The 19255-nt window shown below is 34.0% G+C and overlaps 1 protein-coding gene across 1 annotated transcript; it reads right to left on the reverse strand.

Annotated features, from left to right (window-relative positions):
* Positions 1 to 2202: 2202 nt before the first annotated feature.
* On the reverse strand, positions 2203 to 18504 carry LOC100332535 (uncharacterized). Its single transcript, XM_087276933.1, has 19 exons — positions 17250 to 18504; positions 15369 to 15472; positions 15226 to 15264; positions 14526 to 14549; positions 13772 to 13807; positions 11821 to 11856; positions 10972 to 11007; positions 10482 to 10517; positions 7379 to 7411; positions 7158 to 7291; positions 6789 to 7055; positions 6601 to 6696; positions 6392 to 6518; positions 6162 to 6289; positions 5795 to 6061; positions 4195 to 4293; positions 3985 to 4117; positions 2995 to 3077; positions 2203 to 2895 (listed from the first exon to the last, which is right to left on the reverse strand). The coding sequence occupies exons 2-19, from the start codon at positions 15424 to 15426 to the stop codon at positions 2812 to 2814; spliced, it is 1716 nt and encodes a 571-aa protein (XP_087133059.1). The 5' UTR covers positions 15427 to 15472; positions 17250 to 18504; the 3' UTR covers positions 2203 to 2811.
* Between the last annotated feature and the right edge of the window lie 751 nt (positions 18505 to 19255).

Below are 19255 nucleotides of genomic sequence, written 5' to 3' on the forward strand. Positions count from 1 at the left end.
CTGGAACAATGAAAACAGGGACTAGATATTTTCTATACATTTGTTAAACCAGCAGTATTTTTTAAGATTTTTAGAATCTTTAAAATAATCTTTGAATCCAGATCTTATATCTAAAAACAATCATAACCAATCGTTAGTCATAACCCAACGTTGGCTCAAAATATGGACAGTTAAAATAAAACTTACATTTTTAATCCAATGTTTTGGTTTGTCCATATTTTTGACCCAGTGTTGGTTTAGAACGACACAATATATATTTTTATTTGACCTCTGAGTAAAGTCTACTCAGTTCACATTGTTCAGTAAATAAATAAAAAAAGGTTTGCTAATATTTTAAACGCTTTACAACCTTTAAAACACCTATAACACAAGGTTGTAAAGGTCACCCGAATTCCGCATAATTACACCTACTTTATTTCTAACTTAACAATTCATTGATAAAAGTATCATATTGCTGCTGTCCTAAACATAAGATACATATTTAAGCATATTTGTTGCTGTTTTCTCAGCTTTTATTGTTTATAGACATGTACAGTATATCAATTATTGGTAACAACAATTGGTTACATCATGTTTTAGTTTCAGTTGAACAAGTAAGAATTGGTGAACAAGTCGATTGGTCAGAGATTATATCTCATAGAGTGTAACAGTAAACAGCGAGATGTGACTTACCCCACACACTTTCTCCTCAGATGTTCTCACGTCAGCTGTGTTTGAGCAGGAAGATATGATTTTAAACATCTCTGCACTGTTTACAGGAATAACAATCCCTGTAATGGAGGAACTTTTGTGATTACTGTGTCAAAAACAAAAAAACAAGATCATTAAAAAAATACTTTACTTGCCTTTCTAGATGTATCATTTCACATTCATTCTTCCATCAACTTGCATGAAGAAAGCTTTTATATGGTTACACTGTTATGTTTTTTTGTTTTTCTTTTTTGAATGTTGTGGAATCCCAAAGGTTGATCTAATGTTAAAACATTTATACTAACAGGAGAGACTACATTCAAAAATAATCTACAGAATGACACATAAGCAGCTGAAAAACACAAATGCTGAACAAACAAAACACTTATGCCTCTTTCTGACATACTTCCTAGCTGTTTAAATAGATGATAAGAGAATTAAACAAGATGCAGAGAATGTCTGCTTTTTTGATTTTTAGGAACTGTGAAGGGAATATGAAGGCAACATTAAAATGGTTTTTAAGTATTAAAAAATATTAAAATATTGAAAAGTGCTTTTATAATGTATGTGTATATATTGAAGAAAAAGATAACAAGTTATTTTTGAATGTTGAATGTCGAGTTTTGAATGTACTTTAATTGAAAACAAGTAGTAAAAACATTAGCTGAAGCCCTACCTAAACCTTTTTTTTTATATTAAAACATGCTGGCATGTGTTTGTCTTAAAAATGGTGGGCACTGTGCAAAGACATTTTTAAGATTTCTAATTATATATAGATTCAAAAATAATAATCTTGAAAATGCATTTGCTAACTTAACATATTCAACTGGTAAATCACTGGCAACCTAGTGAAAAATAAAGATTTAAGTGGCAGCAAGTGGAGCTTTTGGCTCTTTGTCATCTACACTGTAAAAGTGATGATTTACTTAAAAAAGCTGTGCAAACCCACTGCCTTAAAAGTGTCAAGTTGACTACCTAAAAAAGTGAGTATACCCATTGTAATTAGGAACTTTTAAGTTGATTTAACTTAATTTTTATAATTATATGCATACAGTTCATTTACTACATTTTAAGGAAACCAATTTGCTCACTTTTTAGGTGAAGTTAATGGTCACACTTTATTTTGATGGTCTGTTTGTTGAATTTAATTTACATTGCATCTACATGCAAACAAATTCTCATTAGATTGTTAGGTTGGGGTTATGGTTTAGGGTTAGTGTAAGTTGACATACTTGTAAAGTTTCTTATAGTCAGTTAAATGTCTGTTGAAGGAGCAGTATCAGCAGATATTAAGCAGACAGTCTACTATTACTCACTTATTTTAGATCAACTATGAATTTTTACAGTGTATGGGAGCAAAATAAACAAACCACAACATCAAATGTATATTTTTTTTTCTGCAGATTGAGGTGTTTATTTAGTATATGTTAGCATCAAAGCTTAATGTGAATGTTGTCTTATTGTATAAAGTTTTCATTTTAAAAAATAAAGATACTTACAAATGTAAAAAAATAAGTAAAAATTATTCATTAAAACACAGAAAACAGCATTTCAATAATCTATAGTACAGCAGCAATTAAAAACCGTCTAAAAACCCTATGATTAAGACAGCTATGTGTGCTTTTGTGTAAAAATATGATCGAAAGCAAATATATTGGTCTCTCATTAACAATTCAAAACCATATCTTCTTGTGCAAATATAAACCAATCAAAACTTTTGTTTTCCCTTACATGCATAGAATAGACAACGCCAATCATGTAGTTTCATGAATGACATGATGGTCCAACTGAAGTTTCATGACAAAGCAATGTTGTCCAGCAATGCAAAGGTCAATATAAAAGAACATCTGATTACTTTTAAAGTTAAGAAAAATGGTTTAGATACTATAAACCTGTTGTTTATTATTTAGTTATGCCATATTATTCGCATCTTTAGGAAACGAAAAAATATAAGTGATTACAAATCCAGCTAAATGAATACTGTATAGAAAAGAGTTTGATTACAATTCATTGTGTTGTACATCAAGTGTGGATATGCTATATAAGTAAATATGTTAGAAAGCTGAAGGGTCATTAATGTAAAGGTTTCCTGCAGCAGAGACTTTCAGGGCTTTCATTTTCTCAATTCAGCGGCACCTTTTCGACCTTTCTTTTCATTAACTCGAATTTACCTGACAGCCCACGGTTGACCAGTTCTTGTTTTATCTAAAACACAGATGGACAGACAGATCAAAATAGATTTATTTGCATCAAACTTCACTTGTTATGAATGTCCATTAAAAATAAAAGTCCCTGTTGACTTACTTGCTGCAGAACAGCCTCCAGATTATCACTCTGTGTCAGGTCTAAAAACGATTTGATTTTAAATTGAGTTCCTATAATATTTTCTAAAAAAAATCCAAACAAACATAATTAGACATTTTAACATATGTACCGCAAACAAATTAACATGGAGTGTTAATTTTGTCAACGAAAATGGCTTGACATTAACAGAAACTTTACAGTTCTAAGTAACGTGTTCCAATTCGCTCATCTAATCACTGAACAGCACAATGAAGTGGAATAGTACATACATATTATAAATATTAATATTTTTCTTTTATTGTTGTTCATTCATTAGATGAGTGGATCAGAGTGTGTGCGTTCATAGTTTTCAAGTCAAGTCGAGTCAAGTTGAGCTTTATTCTCATTTTACTACATGGATGGACATGGGGTGGAATGAAATGTCGTGTCTCTCTAGAATGCGGTGCTAAATAAATAAGCAATCATAAATATAAAAACAACACTGGATGTAAGAGCTATTTTAAACCTATACATTAGAATCCAAGCACTTTAACATAAGTCAGAACAATATTGTGCAAAAGAGGTATTTATGGTTGAAGTAGTGCAACATGATCGTAATACATTCACAAGTAAACAGTGTTTTCCTTAAGTCCTTGTAAGATGGAGTTTAAGTTAAGTGACTGGTGCATCTGTAGAGAAGAGCGTATTTTTAGGTGGTTTGTCAAGCCCACTCACCTGTGTGAGGCACACTCTGAAATGAACAATGTTTTATAGAGATATAAAGTGATTTTAAGAAAGTTTCTGATGCATAGAGAAATGAAATAAAGTAGAAAAGATTTTTACAGGTGGTTTGTCAACACCACTGACATGTGTGAGGCACACTCAGTCACATTAATAGCAAAGAAGACTCCATTAAGTTTTTGTTTTTGTCAAGCTATAGGCAATGAGCCTTTTCTCCGTTATTTTTGTTGACAAAATTAACCCTGATGTAAAGCTTTATTAAATGTCTACCATATCCTTTGTTTGAGACGAAGGCCCAGCGACCGGGAACACCTACATTAGTGGTGTTCTTGAGGGTTTGGTAGTTAGTATCTGAATTAGGAATTACAAATTTGTTCACAGAGTTTATTGTGTCATATCCAGCCTATAACACAATGAAAAACAAATGCTGAGTTAATATGAAGTGCAGGATGTCATTAAATCTAGTGATGTTTATTTTACCTTTACTTGCTCATAAAGCACCACATCACAGTCTCCAAAATTCATCAGAAAGAAAGTCCAGTTACCACCTGAAATTAAAACCACTTGTGACAGGATTGTCTGAAACAAAACAACATAACATCATATTTAAAAGATTATAGAGTCTGTATGTTTTATTTTTTATGCACATTCTGAATAGCACATAAAAAAACAATTTATGAAAAATTGTAATAAAAAAACATATGCACACAGCTGAGCAGAACAAGCTTTTTATCCAGTAAGGAAATGTGCATAAACTACAATGGAAACACATTTAACAAACAAAATTCCAACATGCACATAAAAAATTGAGTGATTTTTGAAAATGGGTGGACCTTGTAAAACATCTAAAATGTTCTTTTTGTCAATCTAAAAAAATTCCTTGGAAAAAGTCTGTCATCACAGTGGTTCAGTATTATTATTATTATTATTATTATTATTATTATTATCATTATTATTACTATTATTATTATTATTACCTCAAGTTCTGTCTGAATCGTCTGCACTCCCAAAGAGTGTCTCACGCCCCCAAAAGCCATAATGTGTTCATTGCAATGCAGTCTCATTCTGTAAACATACCCCTATATACATTCCTGGAGAGCGCTAAAAATGTCCCAGGAGCGTGTTTAGCAGTTTTTGTTTTTGCAAATCCACCAGAGGTCGCTGTGTATGCTTTTTGAGATCTTAATTTTTTTTTTGCTAGTGCCATTTGCACCTGCTGTTCTCGCGTAAATCCACCAGAGGCCGCTGTCAACTGACTGACTGACTGAAAAAATTATCAATCGACTGATCCACCCACCTCCTTCCCAAAACCCAACCGATAGTGTTTTTAAAAGCATTGATTGACCAGCAAACACTCACTTCCCTAAACCCAACCGACAGTGTTTTCCAAAGCAATCCCGAAAAAGAAAAGCCCTCGCAGTCGCCTGATTTTTACCACAGTTTCCTATTGTACCTCATTCTTACTCTGTTATTTATTTGTTTATTTTATTTTTTGGCTTTTGTTTTTGTTTTACCTTCTTTCTGGAATCATTCTTTGTCAGACTTGAACCATGTCGTCGTGGTCAACTCCGCTTTACGTCACAAGTCCACCGACGTACGCGGCAAGCCACAGGCAAAACTAGTAAAAGCCATCCATACAGAGGAAAGCGGTCAGCTGGTAAGCGCGAAAAGGAACAGCATCATACCGCTCCATAGCATTCATTTTAAAGACGAAATGCAGCCATACATTCATCTGGCTACATAATACAAAATCTCCAGAAATGTATATAGGGCTAAGTTTTTAGAATGAACCTATGTTGGTTTACTGTGTTTAATTTTTGTCGCAAGCAATTTTTTATACCGAAAAAAGTCCCACAGAGGCTTCTCCTGCAGCAATAATTTAATATTTGGTGCTAGTTCATCAGAAAGTGGCAAATTTGTGGTCTAAACACATTGGATGTAAACGCTGTAATATTCATCAATGTTTTATGCAATATTTTAGTTTGAGGATTTCAGAATGAGTTTCATTTGTATCTTTGGATGGAAACATAGCTTGTGACCTTAATAAGTAAGTATAAGTAAATAAATGAATGCGTTTTACCGGATTTGGCTGTAGATTGTACCTCCAAGTGGCTACAAAGACCCAGGAAGCATCGAAGTTTGCTGGAAAGAAATTTCGGTTTATATCCTGAGTGGCGCGGTCGAGCACACTTCCACTTGTGTACTCCTGATATGAGTAAAAGCCATTGTAATATTCATCATAGTCATTAAATATTCCAGAAATTAAATCATCTGTTCCTCCAAAGGGATTAGAGTCAGGTGTTAATGCTGGCGACAATGTGAATGTTAGTAGTCCATTATAAAAAACCTGTAATACAAGAAATCAGTTTACGTTTAGCCATTATTAAAACTAGCTAATCACTGCATTTGCATTCACACTCTGACTTGCAACGGAACTGAATTCTTACATTTAAGCTGTTGTACGTGTGGCCAAAGAAGGTAAATGGGGCTGAAAGGGTAACAGGATATGAGCTGTCATAGCCAGGATGTTCAGTGTCTCCTACAGCCGAGCCGAATGGATAGAATATCGCCGGAGCTGCCAGAAAGCACAATGATGATTAATGAAGATGTGTGCAATTTAAGTCAGAATCTAATTAGTATGCTGAATTACAACTAACTCAAAAAGCCAATTTAATACCTGCATATGCGTTGAAGGCCCAGCGACCGGGAACGCCTACATTAGTTGTGCTCTTGAGGTTTTGGTAGTTGGTAATTGAATCAGGAATCACAAACTTGTATGTGGACTTTATTGTGTCGTATCCAGCCTATAAATCCAAATGCTATTAATACACACAGAGCTGATGCAGAAAATATATGACTGTATTTTACATTCTGTGACGTCTTTACCTCTGTTCCGTCAAATAACACCGCACAGTCACCATAATTGAACAGAAAAAAGGTGCCACCACTGCCTGAAATTAAAACTGCTTGAAACAGGATTTGCTAAAACAAGAGAAGAAAAAACATCATGATTCACAGCCTATATGGTCTGTGCCATAGATTTATTTATTTATTTTTAAATAAACAACTTTTACCGGGTTTGGCTGAGAGGCATAATTCCAAGTGACAACAAAGACCCAAGAAGCTTGGAAGTTTGTTGTAGAGAAATGCTGGTTTACATCCTGACTAGCACGGACGAGCATATTTAAATCTGTGTACTGCTGAAATGAAATCATCCCAAGGTAATAGTCATCATAGTCATTCCAGAGCGGAGCAATGAAATCATCAGTTCCTATGAAGGGGTTAGCGTCAGGCATTATCTCTGGAGATAGCGTGAATGCAAGGAGTCCATTATAAAGAACCTGTAATATGAGAACATAACTTAGATCTTGCAATAACCACAATCTGGCTCATCACTGCATTTGCGTTCAGCTTTTAGATAGGCAATGGAACTGAATTCTTACGTATAAGCTGTTGTATGTGCGGCCAAAGAATGAAAATGGAGTCGAAAGAGTAACAAGATATTGGTTTATATCGTAATTAACGTTTAGTTCAGTGTCTCCTACAGCTGAGCCGAATGGATAGAATATTGCAGGAGCTGCAGAGAAGACAAGGACACAAGTCGCAACAATCGTGTAATTATTCTAATTATGAATGCAGTGTTAATTTGAAAGTCAGTAAATACCTGTCCATGGCTGTGCAGAGGTTGTTGCAACAACTGTTAAATAGAAAACATCAATAGATAAAATACTACTGTGAGATACACTCAAGCATTGCACTCAATTCATTGGATGTTTTTTACAGTAACTTTCAACCGAAACAAACAAGCTTAAGACGTTTAATTGATCAAGAAATTGATTAAAAAAGATTTATTATTGTAATATTATGGCATGAAGTAAAGATACGTGGGCAAATGGCTCCACGAACAGTTAAACATGAACAGTAGTAGTGTAACGGATCACAAATGTCACAGATTGGATCTCATTATGGTTTTTCAGTTACGGATCAGACCATTTTTCGGATCAGCCAAAAAGGGGAGGAGGTAAATGTAATTTGCTTTCCATTTATTACAAAAACAGCACCGCAAGACACTTTGGTTTTAACAAACAGAACTTAGAACCTGTAATTTTATAAAAAAATAAAATGAAAAAATAATCAGCTGAATAAAATTCACTGTTACTACTATGTTGCTGATAATGCTAAATGTATAAATCTAATATTATACTTTTGTACAACCCATATTTATTTTTAGTCTCATTTTCAAAAAATGATGCAGCTAATCACTTATAAAACTTCATGTTTCATTGCTGAGCATTTTTAAAGAACTATTCAGTGGCATATTTTTGACAGCCACCTATTGGTTAAATAATGTAATTGCTGCCTAGAACTTTGAGCACGATGGTGATTTTAATTGTTACCATAAACATCAGTGGTTTTATCTAAACTATAAACTGTTCACCCATTACTTCTGTGTTATTTGACTGTTTGTACTTCATAACTAACTCAAAAGACTAAAAACTGAATCTCTTTCTTGATTTTTGCAATTTTCAAACACAGATTTGAATTCAGCGATTCAAAGGATTAGTAAACCTATGCAAATCACTATCGTTTATAATTTATGTTGTGTGGGTGTTGAGATCCTGATCTTTTAATGATTAATCATGGAGCTCACACTGAATGCATTATTACAGGCTAAACAAGTAGTGACAGAAAACACCTCTAATAACACAAGAAACCCACCACATCTCGAATAACCTATAACAACTTCTTCATCATTATATTTTACAGGAAAGCCTAAAGGCTTTTACACATATGATATACAGTTAAAGTCAAAATTATTATCCTCTCTGAATTATTAGCCCCCCTGTTTATTTTTTCCCCAATTTCTGTTTAATGGAGAGCAGATTTTTTAAAACACATTTCTAAGCATAATAGTTTTAATAACCCATTTCTGATAACTGATTTATTTTTATCTTTGCCATGATGACAGTAAATAATATTTGACCTTATATTTTTCAAGACACTTCTATACAGCTTAAAGTGACATTTAAAGGTTTAACTAGGTTAATTAGGTTAACTAGGCAGGTTAGAGTAATTAGGCAAGTTTTTGTTTAAAGATTGTTTGTTCTGAAGACTATCGGGAAAAAAAATTAGCCTAAAAGGGCGAATAATTTATAATAATAATTAATTAATTAATAATAATTTTTAAAACTGCTTTTATTCTAGCCAAAATAAAACTTATAAGACTTTTTTCCAGAAAAAAAAAATATTATCAGAAATGCTGTGAAAATTACCTTGCCCTGTTAAACAGAATTTGGGAAATATTAAAAAAGAAAAGAAAATATCAAAGGGGGCTAATAATTTTGACTTCAACTGTAAATGATGCAAGAGGTGATCTCTCTGCCATCGTAACAAATTTAGGATTAATCTATGAGTAGAAAAATGTATTATTCTGCAGGTCATGTGTGTTCCAAACCATTGGTTATGATCCATATGAATCATGGATCAACTGTGATCTGTTACACCCTTAATGAAAAGCCAACACAGCCAATGACCGACAAACAATGGCAGAAACACGGAGACTTATATACAGGGAGAACAATTGGCTAAGAAGAAAACAAGGGGCAGGAGAACAAATGTGGAGCCGGTGCAACAGAAAACCAGAAAAAATAAACCAGATAAGACAGTTCTGTGGAGTACACAAACATAGCACAGGTGTAGTTCATAACTCTTCTCTTTTCACCCTGATGATCCCTCGGTTACGGCTCGCATGTCAGCCTGCCTGTCAGACTTTTCACACTGGATGAGAAATCATCATCTTCAGCTTAACCTCACGAAAACGGAAATGCTTGAAGTTTCTGCCAACCCGACTCTACATCATAACTTTTCAATCCAGATGGACTGGGCAACCATTACTGCATCCAAAATGGTGAAAAGCCTTGGAGTAATGATTGATGACCAACTAAATTTCTCCGACCACATTTCTAGAACTGCTCGATCTTGTAGATTCGCACTCTATAACATCAGAAAGATCCGACCCTTCTTATCTGAACATGCAGCTCAACTCCTTGTTCAAGCTCTTGTTCTCTCCAAACTGGACTATTGCAACTCTCTACTAGCCGGGCTCCCAGCTAACTCTATCAAACTTCTTCAGCTGCTTCAGAACGCAGCAGGAGTGGTCTTTAATAACCCTAAAAGAGCACATGTCACTCCGCTGCTCCCCCGTTTGCACTGGCTGCCAGTTGCTGCTCGCATCAAATTCAAAGCTCTGATGTTTGCTGACAAAGCGATTTCTGGCTGCTCTCCTTCTTATCTGCTCTCACTTCTGCAGATTTATAGGCCCTCCAGAAACTTGTGTTCTGTGAATGAACGTCGCCTCGTGGTTCCATCCCAAAGAGGGAAGAAATCACTTTCCTAAACTCTCGCATTCAATCTGCCCAGTTGGTGGAATGAACTTCCTAACTGCATCAGAACGGCAGAGTCACTCGCTGTCTTCAAGAAACGACTAAAAACTCAACTATTCAGTCTCCACCTTTCTTCCTAATCTGCAATTGCCTCTCTGGCTCCTCCACTAACTACAAAAAAAAAAATAATAATAATAATAATAAAAAAAAACTAATGTTTTGCTTCTTAAACTTCCTTTACATACCTGAAACGTCCCTACAGCACTCATTCATTGTTGCTCTTATAGTTGTGTAAATTGCTTCCTTGTCCTCATTTGTAAGTCGATTTGGATAAAAGCGTCTGCTAAATGACTAAATGTAAATGTACAGTAACTGCATTATTACCTGGTGGAACTGTGGTGGTTGGCAATGGGGTGTTTTCTGAAAAAAAAAAATGAAAACAGCAATTAATAATTCTTGAGAGAACTTAACGAGTGCAGGTTTTATTCTGCAAATTCACCTAAAAATAAAGAAGCAGCAACATCAAAACCATGAAAACAATAAAGATAAACTAGTTTTATTATTGTAATGTTAGGGCATGAAGTAAAGATGCAGTTAAATATGTAATAAATATTGACAAAAGAGAAACAGAGAGGGTCCAGCACAAGAACAAGAATACAGAAACATGAACGGCTAACAAAATTAATCACCGACAAACAATGGCAGAAACATTGGGACTTATACAGGGAGAACAACAGGCTAAGAAGAAAACAAGGCACCAGATAACAGGTGGAGCCAGCGAGACAGAAAACCAGAAAATAAACCGAATAAAACACTTCTGTGAAGTACACAAAAACATAGCACAGGTGTCATACAGAAATCACAGCGTTATTACCTGTTGGAACTGTGGTGGTTGGCAATAGGGTGCTGTCTGAAATAAAGACCAAAAATGAAAACAGCAATTAGTAATTCTTGAGAAATGGGGATGGGGTGTGCGCGCAAACTGAAGACCGGGTGGGGAAGGTGTGGGCGAACTGAAGAGCAGGGATCGGGTATGAAGATGGTTGCGTGTTGGGTTCGGTGCACATGGGGACTGAACCAAATAGCTAGCCAGACTGTACCAAAAAGCAGTTTGGGGGGGGGCCCTGTTGAATTCCAGGAGTTTTTCGGGAGACTGAACAAAACGGGAAATGTAGAGCAGGGCTCATCAATCTTGGTCCTGGAGGGTCGGTGTCCCTGCAGGGTTTAGCTTCAACTTGCTTCAACACTCCTGCCTGTGTGTTTCAAGTATACCTAGTAAGACCTTGATTATCTTGTTCAGGTGTGTTTGATTAGGGTTGGAGCTAAAATCTGCAGGACACCGGCCCTCCAGGAACAAGTTTGGTGACCCCTGATGTAGAGACAGAAATGACATGTCATTGTATAAATAAGATTATACATACGGCTATTTAGCTCGTTTAATAAAATGTTGTGATCTGGCGCTATATAGAAAATACAATTAACTTGACTTCAAGGAGGGCGGGGAAAGCTGTTGGGAGGGCGGGGCGCCCCCTAATATAATGGTAGGGGAAACATTGGGGACTTATATACAGGGTGAACAATGGGCTAACAAGGGACTAGAAAACAAAGGTGGAGCCAGCAGTGGCAAGACAGCAATCCATACAAGAAACCAGATAAAAATAAAAAAAATTCTTCTGTGAAGTATACAAGCACAGCGGTCATTCAGAAATCACTGCATTATTACCTGGTGGAACTGTGCTGGTTGGCAATGGGGTGTTTTCTGAAATATTGAACAAAAATTAAAACGGCAATTAGTAATTCATTAAACTTACTTTATGCATTTTTATTTCCAATAACTTTCATTAAAATTAATAAGCCTTGACATTAAAATGATCAAGAAATGTATTATCACTCATGAGTAAAAGCCCTTCGTTGAGTTTTTGAACACAATGGACTATTGGAGGTTTTAGGCATGCAAATAGGACATGTTAAATTATTGCATTAAAGCATGAACATAAATATTGTTAAATACCCCACAGGAACACAAATGTTCGCTATTCCACTAAAAACAGAACATTTGAATAGAAACAAAACCTTGTCCATATTAAGAAAGAAAGAAGAAGCCAGTTCCCTTGTCAAGCTTCTATAATTTGCTACTTGTACATTCACTTTATGACTGCAGTATTTTTTTCTCCTATATGTTACTACAGAAACAAACAAGCATGGGTATCTAATTGAATTAATTATGATATAAACATAATATATCTTTATTATCATTGATAGATATGTGCCCTTCAGGTCAGTCCAGACCATCAGATGTCTTAGTCGTGAAAATGGGACTATACTAAATGAAGACCTGCTGAGTCAATGCTGGTCATTTCTGAAAGTATGAACACAGTGGTGTAACTGCAAACAGCCTGTATTTATATTATTTGTGTCACTGCCCACATTGCAAGCAGCCCCTAGTGACGAAGTGACTATATTAATGGAAATAGAAATATTCATAATAGAATATAATTACTGCCCTTGGACTTTTCACAGCAGTGAATAAATACATAGATTTGCATACAGTAGACCGCTTGTGCACTTTTATGGACTAATGGTAGACCTTTTGTCAAGAATTTCTGCAGGTTCAGGATTCTTGAGTGTTTATATCTGTACAGAGACACTAATAAATATCCATGATTGGACATTTCGTTCTTGTTTTGGTTTGACAGTTGGTTTTCTACCGTCCTTGTCATGTCCTTGTCATTTATAAGGTTTGTGCAGAACATGCACTTGTCTTTAATTAGTCTTTCAGGTATGTTATGGTGCATGCCTTCATCTGTCTCTGTCAAGGTTTTGTCATGTCATGCTCTCGCTCTCACGCTCACTCTTTCTCTCTTTCTCACTTGCTCTTACAGTCTCTCTCTTGCTTCTGCCGTATTTTTCTAACGATCAAGTAGTTAATTACAATTCAAATGCAGTACCTACTGAGTAGTAGGCAATTTCGAGAGAGGGGTCTGGCTGCAGACTCGGTGCAGATGCAATCTGAGCTGCATCCAATGCTTTATAATGTCGATGCTGTTTTTCAGTCTTCATAAAGCAGATAAACACTGTTATTTTCTTCATAAAATCCATGTTAGCCATTTAGCTACGAAGCTAGAGTCACCGGGCAGACCCTGCCCATCACGCGAATCCGCGTCTGTTCTGAAGTGAATTTGATGCACGAATGAAGCGTATTTTTCAAACATTCACGCGGCAATTTACGTGCAAATAGCGCAATTTATCCGCACGTTCCGCATCTGTTGTGAACACAGCAAGACACATCATTTTACAGAAGGACTTATTTTAAACAATCAAATGAAGCCGAGTTAAAATATCATTATATCCTGGTATTTGCATGTGCTTTCAGGTTTAAAATTAGCAACATTTACTACAAAGGGCCGTAGTTCACAGAATGATTATTGGATTATCGATGCGTCATTTTGCATTTGGCAGAGCACTTTGTGTAATAAATTCTGCTCCAGCTGAACATGCATGTTGGAGATTCACCGCTGATTACACAATCAGCTTTATAGACAATCACATACAAACTGTTCCACCTGCAGTTGAAATGTATTAAATATTGACACAAAAGAAACACAGAGAGTCCAGGACAGGAACGGTAAACCTCTAGAACAGTCAAATAATTTGTATTGTATTGTATTTAATACCTGATGGATATGTGGTGGTTGTCATTGTGGTGGTTGCTGAAAGAATAATAAAACACATTGTGAGTCACTGTGTCAACTCAGTGAAAAGTTTACTGTAAAGTAACACTTACTGTACAACACGTTTCCTAGTCTTGTTTTCCCGTGTTTTGACCCTAGCCTTGTTATCCCTGTTGTCTTAGTCTGCCGCCAATTCTGACCACTCGCCTGATCCTTTGACTACGATTCTGGACTTCCCTTGTATGTCTGTTTGCACCTGTATTGACCATTGCTTGCCTGACCACTGATTAAACCTGCACGTGGATCCTATCTCTGTTGTTTGTGTCACTCCTCGGGTTACACTAGTAAAACTCTTTGGATTTTTTTTTCTGTAATGTACTTTATTGTAGCACACTAAAAATTTATTTAAGTAGGTATTTAGTATACTTTTGTCAAGTGTACTACAGTCCTACTGAAGTATAAACATACTTTTAATTAGTATATTTATAGTGTAAAACCATCAAACTTTTATTTAGCACAAAAAAATAACAATGTACTAAAAATGTATTTGCGGGTATTTAAGTGTATTTAATTGCATTTAATTATTATTTTTTTTTCACCTGGGTAACACATTAGCTTTAACTGTTTCAGTGTTTCATAAAGCCTCGCTCTGCCCATCACTACTTATAGCAAGCAGTAAATTATTTGGTTGCATCAGAAAACAAATGCTGAAGGGCACACAACACAGTAAAAAATGGGACAAGCTATAAAGCAATACCTGCTGAGTCAGGGGTGGTAGTTTCTGAAAACATAAACACAAATACTATTAGTTCCCATTTACTCATTTAACATATGTTAACATATTAATGTTAAAAAAGCATGTATTAAAACACATTTGTTTATGAATTATATTTGAATGACTAGGAACAAATTAGTCATCATTAAAACAGAAGTTGCAATTGTTTTTTTTAAGTGAAACAAATGTAGGGCAGAGCTTGATTTTATCTATTGGGAATTGACAGGCTTCCCCATCCTGTCGCCTAAACAAATCATTGGAAAATTAAATATGGATGGAAGGAAAGTCATACTGATTTCAGGAGCAGAATATATTTTTCAAAGAATGATGTGATAAATGCTCAGATAAATCATTCATACTAAACATTGCAGTATTGCCAAAAAACAAACAAACAAAAAACTAAACAAATCGATAGTATTTCATGACTTCTCGCTATCTAACTGAGGTGGCATGAAAGACAAATTCCTCATCAGGAAAAACCAGAGAATCCAGTAATGATGTGTGATAAAAGATTGAAGAACTGCACAAATCAGGATTGAGCTTAAGAGAATAGTTTACCAGTCAAAGTGCCTATATAAAACTGTTAATTGTTTAACTGTAGATTTTTACACTTATTGCATGGTAAGTGAAGATGATGGTTTTTAAAAGAAAGAAGAGATTGTGAGGATTTGTGATCTGTTACCTGGCAATGTTGTTTGAAAAGGAGTTGGTTGTTGGTTGGCTGTTCAAGAGAAACAGATGACATTACATTTTGAAGCGTATACATGTGTTTGTTTTCATTGTATTTGCTACATAATCAAAGAGATCCTCTAAAGAAAGACATACTCAGTGGCAGGACTGATATAAACAGCAGCAAATGCTGTAAAACCAGAGATAACTTCATGTTGATGAAGTCAGAGATGATAACAGCACATGTAGAAGTCCTTTTGCTGTAAACAGAGAGAGAGCTGTATTACTTTTTTTTTTTTTTTTACCTCCAAAGGGCTTAGTGGCCACATGTGGACAGCACATTTTAGCTCTTATGTTTTATATTTTGTTTCAGCCATACAGTGTTATCCTGCAACTGTTTTGCGGCATATGAAATGTTCCAAACACTATTTTAACTGTCCAAAATAAGCAAAAAATGTGTTTACTGATAGTCAAAACATGTTTAAAAAGTATGTATGTATGTGTTATTAATGGAAAAACTGCTGTGTTCAAGGCAGAAATATAGAGTTTTTCATTCTATTACACAAAGGGGACTTTATTGTGTTTTATGGGAATTCGGACCATGAGTCCACATAAATGGACGTCATTTTTTTCTAAAAGTACATCATATCAAAAGTTAATACTTAGGTTTTATCCTAATTAGATTCCAATAAGCCCAAATAGCAAAGAGAAATAAAAAATGCATGTAAAAAAACAGCTTGGGCCTTAAGAGGTTAACAGCAACAACAACTGTATTTATAATTGTATAATGTAACCAACCATAATATATACTTTTAAAAAGTTGAGAGAATGAAATCATACTTTTCCAACTCTGAAGTTCCACTTTGTTTTAGTTTTAACTGTTGTATAGTTTTTATTTCTTTTGGTTTGGCTGCAATAAAATAATTTTTTTTAAATGTTAACATTTTTTTTTAAATTATTAGACACCCTAAGATTTATTTTTAAGAAATCACTGTTGTCCTATAACTTGCCTAATTATCCCAACTTGCCTAGTTAACATAATATCATCAAGTTTTCAAATTTCAGCTGAATACTAGTATTTTGCAAAATAAGTAGAACAATATTACAAGCTGTCATCATGGCAAAAACATTTTTTAATAGTTTTAACTTATATTTATTTATAAAAATTATTATGTTTAAAAATGTGTTGTCTCTAAAATATTGTCTCAGTTAAGCAACACTTAAAAATATATTTAAAAGAAATAAAATTTGATGAATTAACTTGTTCCTCAGTGTAATCAGTTAGCAAATACAGTGCACTTTTTTGTTTCTACTGATTGATATATCAGCTATATACTGATATGGAATATATATATATATATATATATATATATATATATATATATATATATATATATATATATATATATATATATATATATATATATATACATACATATATATATATATATATATATATATATATATATATATATATATATATATATATATATATATATATATATATATATTCTGTTTAACAGAGATTTTTCCAACACGTTTCTAATAATTTTAATAACTCATCTGCATTAACTGATTTATTTTATCTTTGCCATGATGACAGTAAAAAAATATTTGACTAGATACTTTTCAAGACAGCTTAAAGTAACATTTAATGACTTAACTAGGTTAATTAGGTGAACTAGGCAGGTTATGGTAATTAGGCAAGTTATTGTATAATGATGGTTTGTTCTGTAAAAATTTTGACCTTAAAACGGTTTTAAAAAAACTAAAAACTACTTTTATTGTAGCCGAAATAAAACAAATTATAATAATTCTGACTTCAACTGTGTGTGTGTATGTATATATATATATATATATATATATATATATATATATATATATATATATATATATATATATATATATATCTATATCTATATCTATATATATATATATATATATATATATATATATATATATATATATATATATATATATATATATACATATACACACAGTCGAAATAAGCACAAGTAATGATAATGTTTTACTCACCTCTGACAGCTTCATCCAACAGGCTCACCTACAGTGGTGTAGCAGGAAGTATGTTTGGTTTATATACTGTACGCCCCAGCGCCGGGGTTGCATGTAAAATGTAAGAAAATATGTCACTTTCATTGGAACAGCGCCAATAGCTCTAACAGAAAACCTGAAGCAAAAGTCTTTCCCTACAGGCATCACATGACTTATAGATGAATTATAATATAAAGTAAATATGTGAACAGTGTTCATATGCTGCAGTTTCTAGCTAAAGTGACAGCAGATTTATGACACACTTCAAACAGATTCTTTCTGTTTCTACAAAAAAGGCTAAATCTAATTTTATCCAGTTGATCTGGTGGTATTACAGTCTGTCAGAGCAGCAAGGCATATGGTTTTATTTACTTCTGATATCTCAAATCCTAGAGCTGATATTTCTGTAAGCACTGAATTGTTGTTGACAGAAGGCAGCACTTGTGCTTTCTAGAGAAAGACTTGCTCATGACTTGGTGTTTTTAGGTTTTTTTTATCGATTGTGATCTACATTCTGTACTTTGTTCATGAATCAGCCTGTCAGCTATTCTGATTTTCCAGTTTTCAGTTCTTGGAGGAACATTACATTCCAGTGATGGGAAACAACAAGGTGCATTCCAGTAAATGTGAGTATAAAAACCCTGAAACTGTTCAAGATCTACAACCATTTTCAAACCATTATCTGTTTTTATATTGCCATTTCAGATAATGTTAATGCAGAAATCACAAGTGCATTGATACCACTCTCTGCAATGTAAGCTTACCTTATTGTTTCCCATGACTGCAATGTTATGTTGTGTCAAAGACTGAAAGCAGGTCTTTCCTTAGAAAGCACAAAAGTTACTTGGTGTCAACGACAATTCAGTGCTTACAGGAATACTTATCAGAGCTGAATAAAATAATAATCATCCTTACTGTTCTGATAGACTTTAGTGTCTCCAGATCAACTTGATGAAATTTGATTTAGCCTTTTTTAATGATAAAGAAAGAGTCTGTTTGATGTGAGCAATCATTACACTGTCACTTCAGCTGAAATGGGAAAACAATGAAATAATGGTGTCACTAAAAGTAAACCTGCAGCACATTAATAGTCTCTTTTCATACTGTACTTGATTATGAGCAGCTTTAATTTCATTGTATGAAATTCATTGTATTAATTAAGTTTTATTTTGTGTTAGTTTGGCTGGAATAAAAGCAGTTGATTTTCATGGTCAGTTTTAAGTCAATATTATTAGCCTATTATTAATGACCAATTTCTAATAAATAATTTCTGTTCTGACAGACTTTAGTGTCACCAGATCAACTTGATAACATTTGATTTAGCCTTTTTTGAAGATACAGAAATAATCTGACGTGAGCAATCATTACGCTCTGCCTTGAGCTAAAATGGAAATAGTAGTACTTGATTACAAAAAAAGTAGCTCAAAGTTCATTGTATTCATTTATTTGTAATCCATATACATATACTATTAGTGTACTTGTAAGTGCTCTACTTGAATACTGTTTTGGACTAAATTGTCCAATTTTTAGTATATAAAAATGTACTTGTAAGTGAACTATAAGTAGATTGAGTTTTACATTTGTACTACAACTGAACTTATAGAAATACTAAAAGTTGACTTTTGTAATTAGTTGGTGAAGGAAAGAAACGCTTATGTCTTATACTCAGGGCTCTGCATTTAACCCGGCCAACTGCACACACAGAAGTGAAAACCTTGTATAGTGACATTCCTCTGTATACACATTTCTATGTTTTACTGGTAATGGCATTTCATGTTTTAAAGGGCACGCCAGGTGTTAAGACACATGGCTTAATACAACACAAATAATTCCACTTACTGAAATATGCAGAATCAAAAGCAAAACCAAAGGCATTCTGAACTGTAAAATGGCAATGCATTTCTGTAATTAAACTTGCATCTTGTACAGTATACAGTACATTATGTGTAAGTTTACTGCAAAATGAAAATATATTTGGTAAATGATAA

The sequence above is a fragment of the Danio rerio genome, chromosome 12 (genome assembly GCF_052040795.2).
Source record: "Danio rerio strain M-AB ecotype USA chromosome 12, GRCz13ab, whole genome shotgun sequence".
NCBI lineage: Eukaryota > Metazoa > Chordata > Actinopteri > Cypriniformes > Danionidae > Danio > Danio rerio.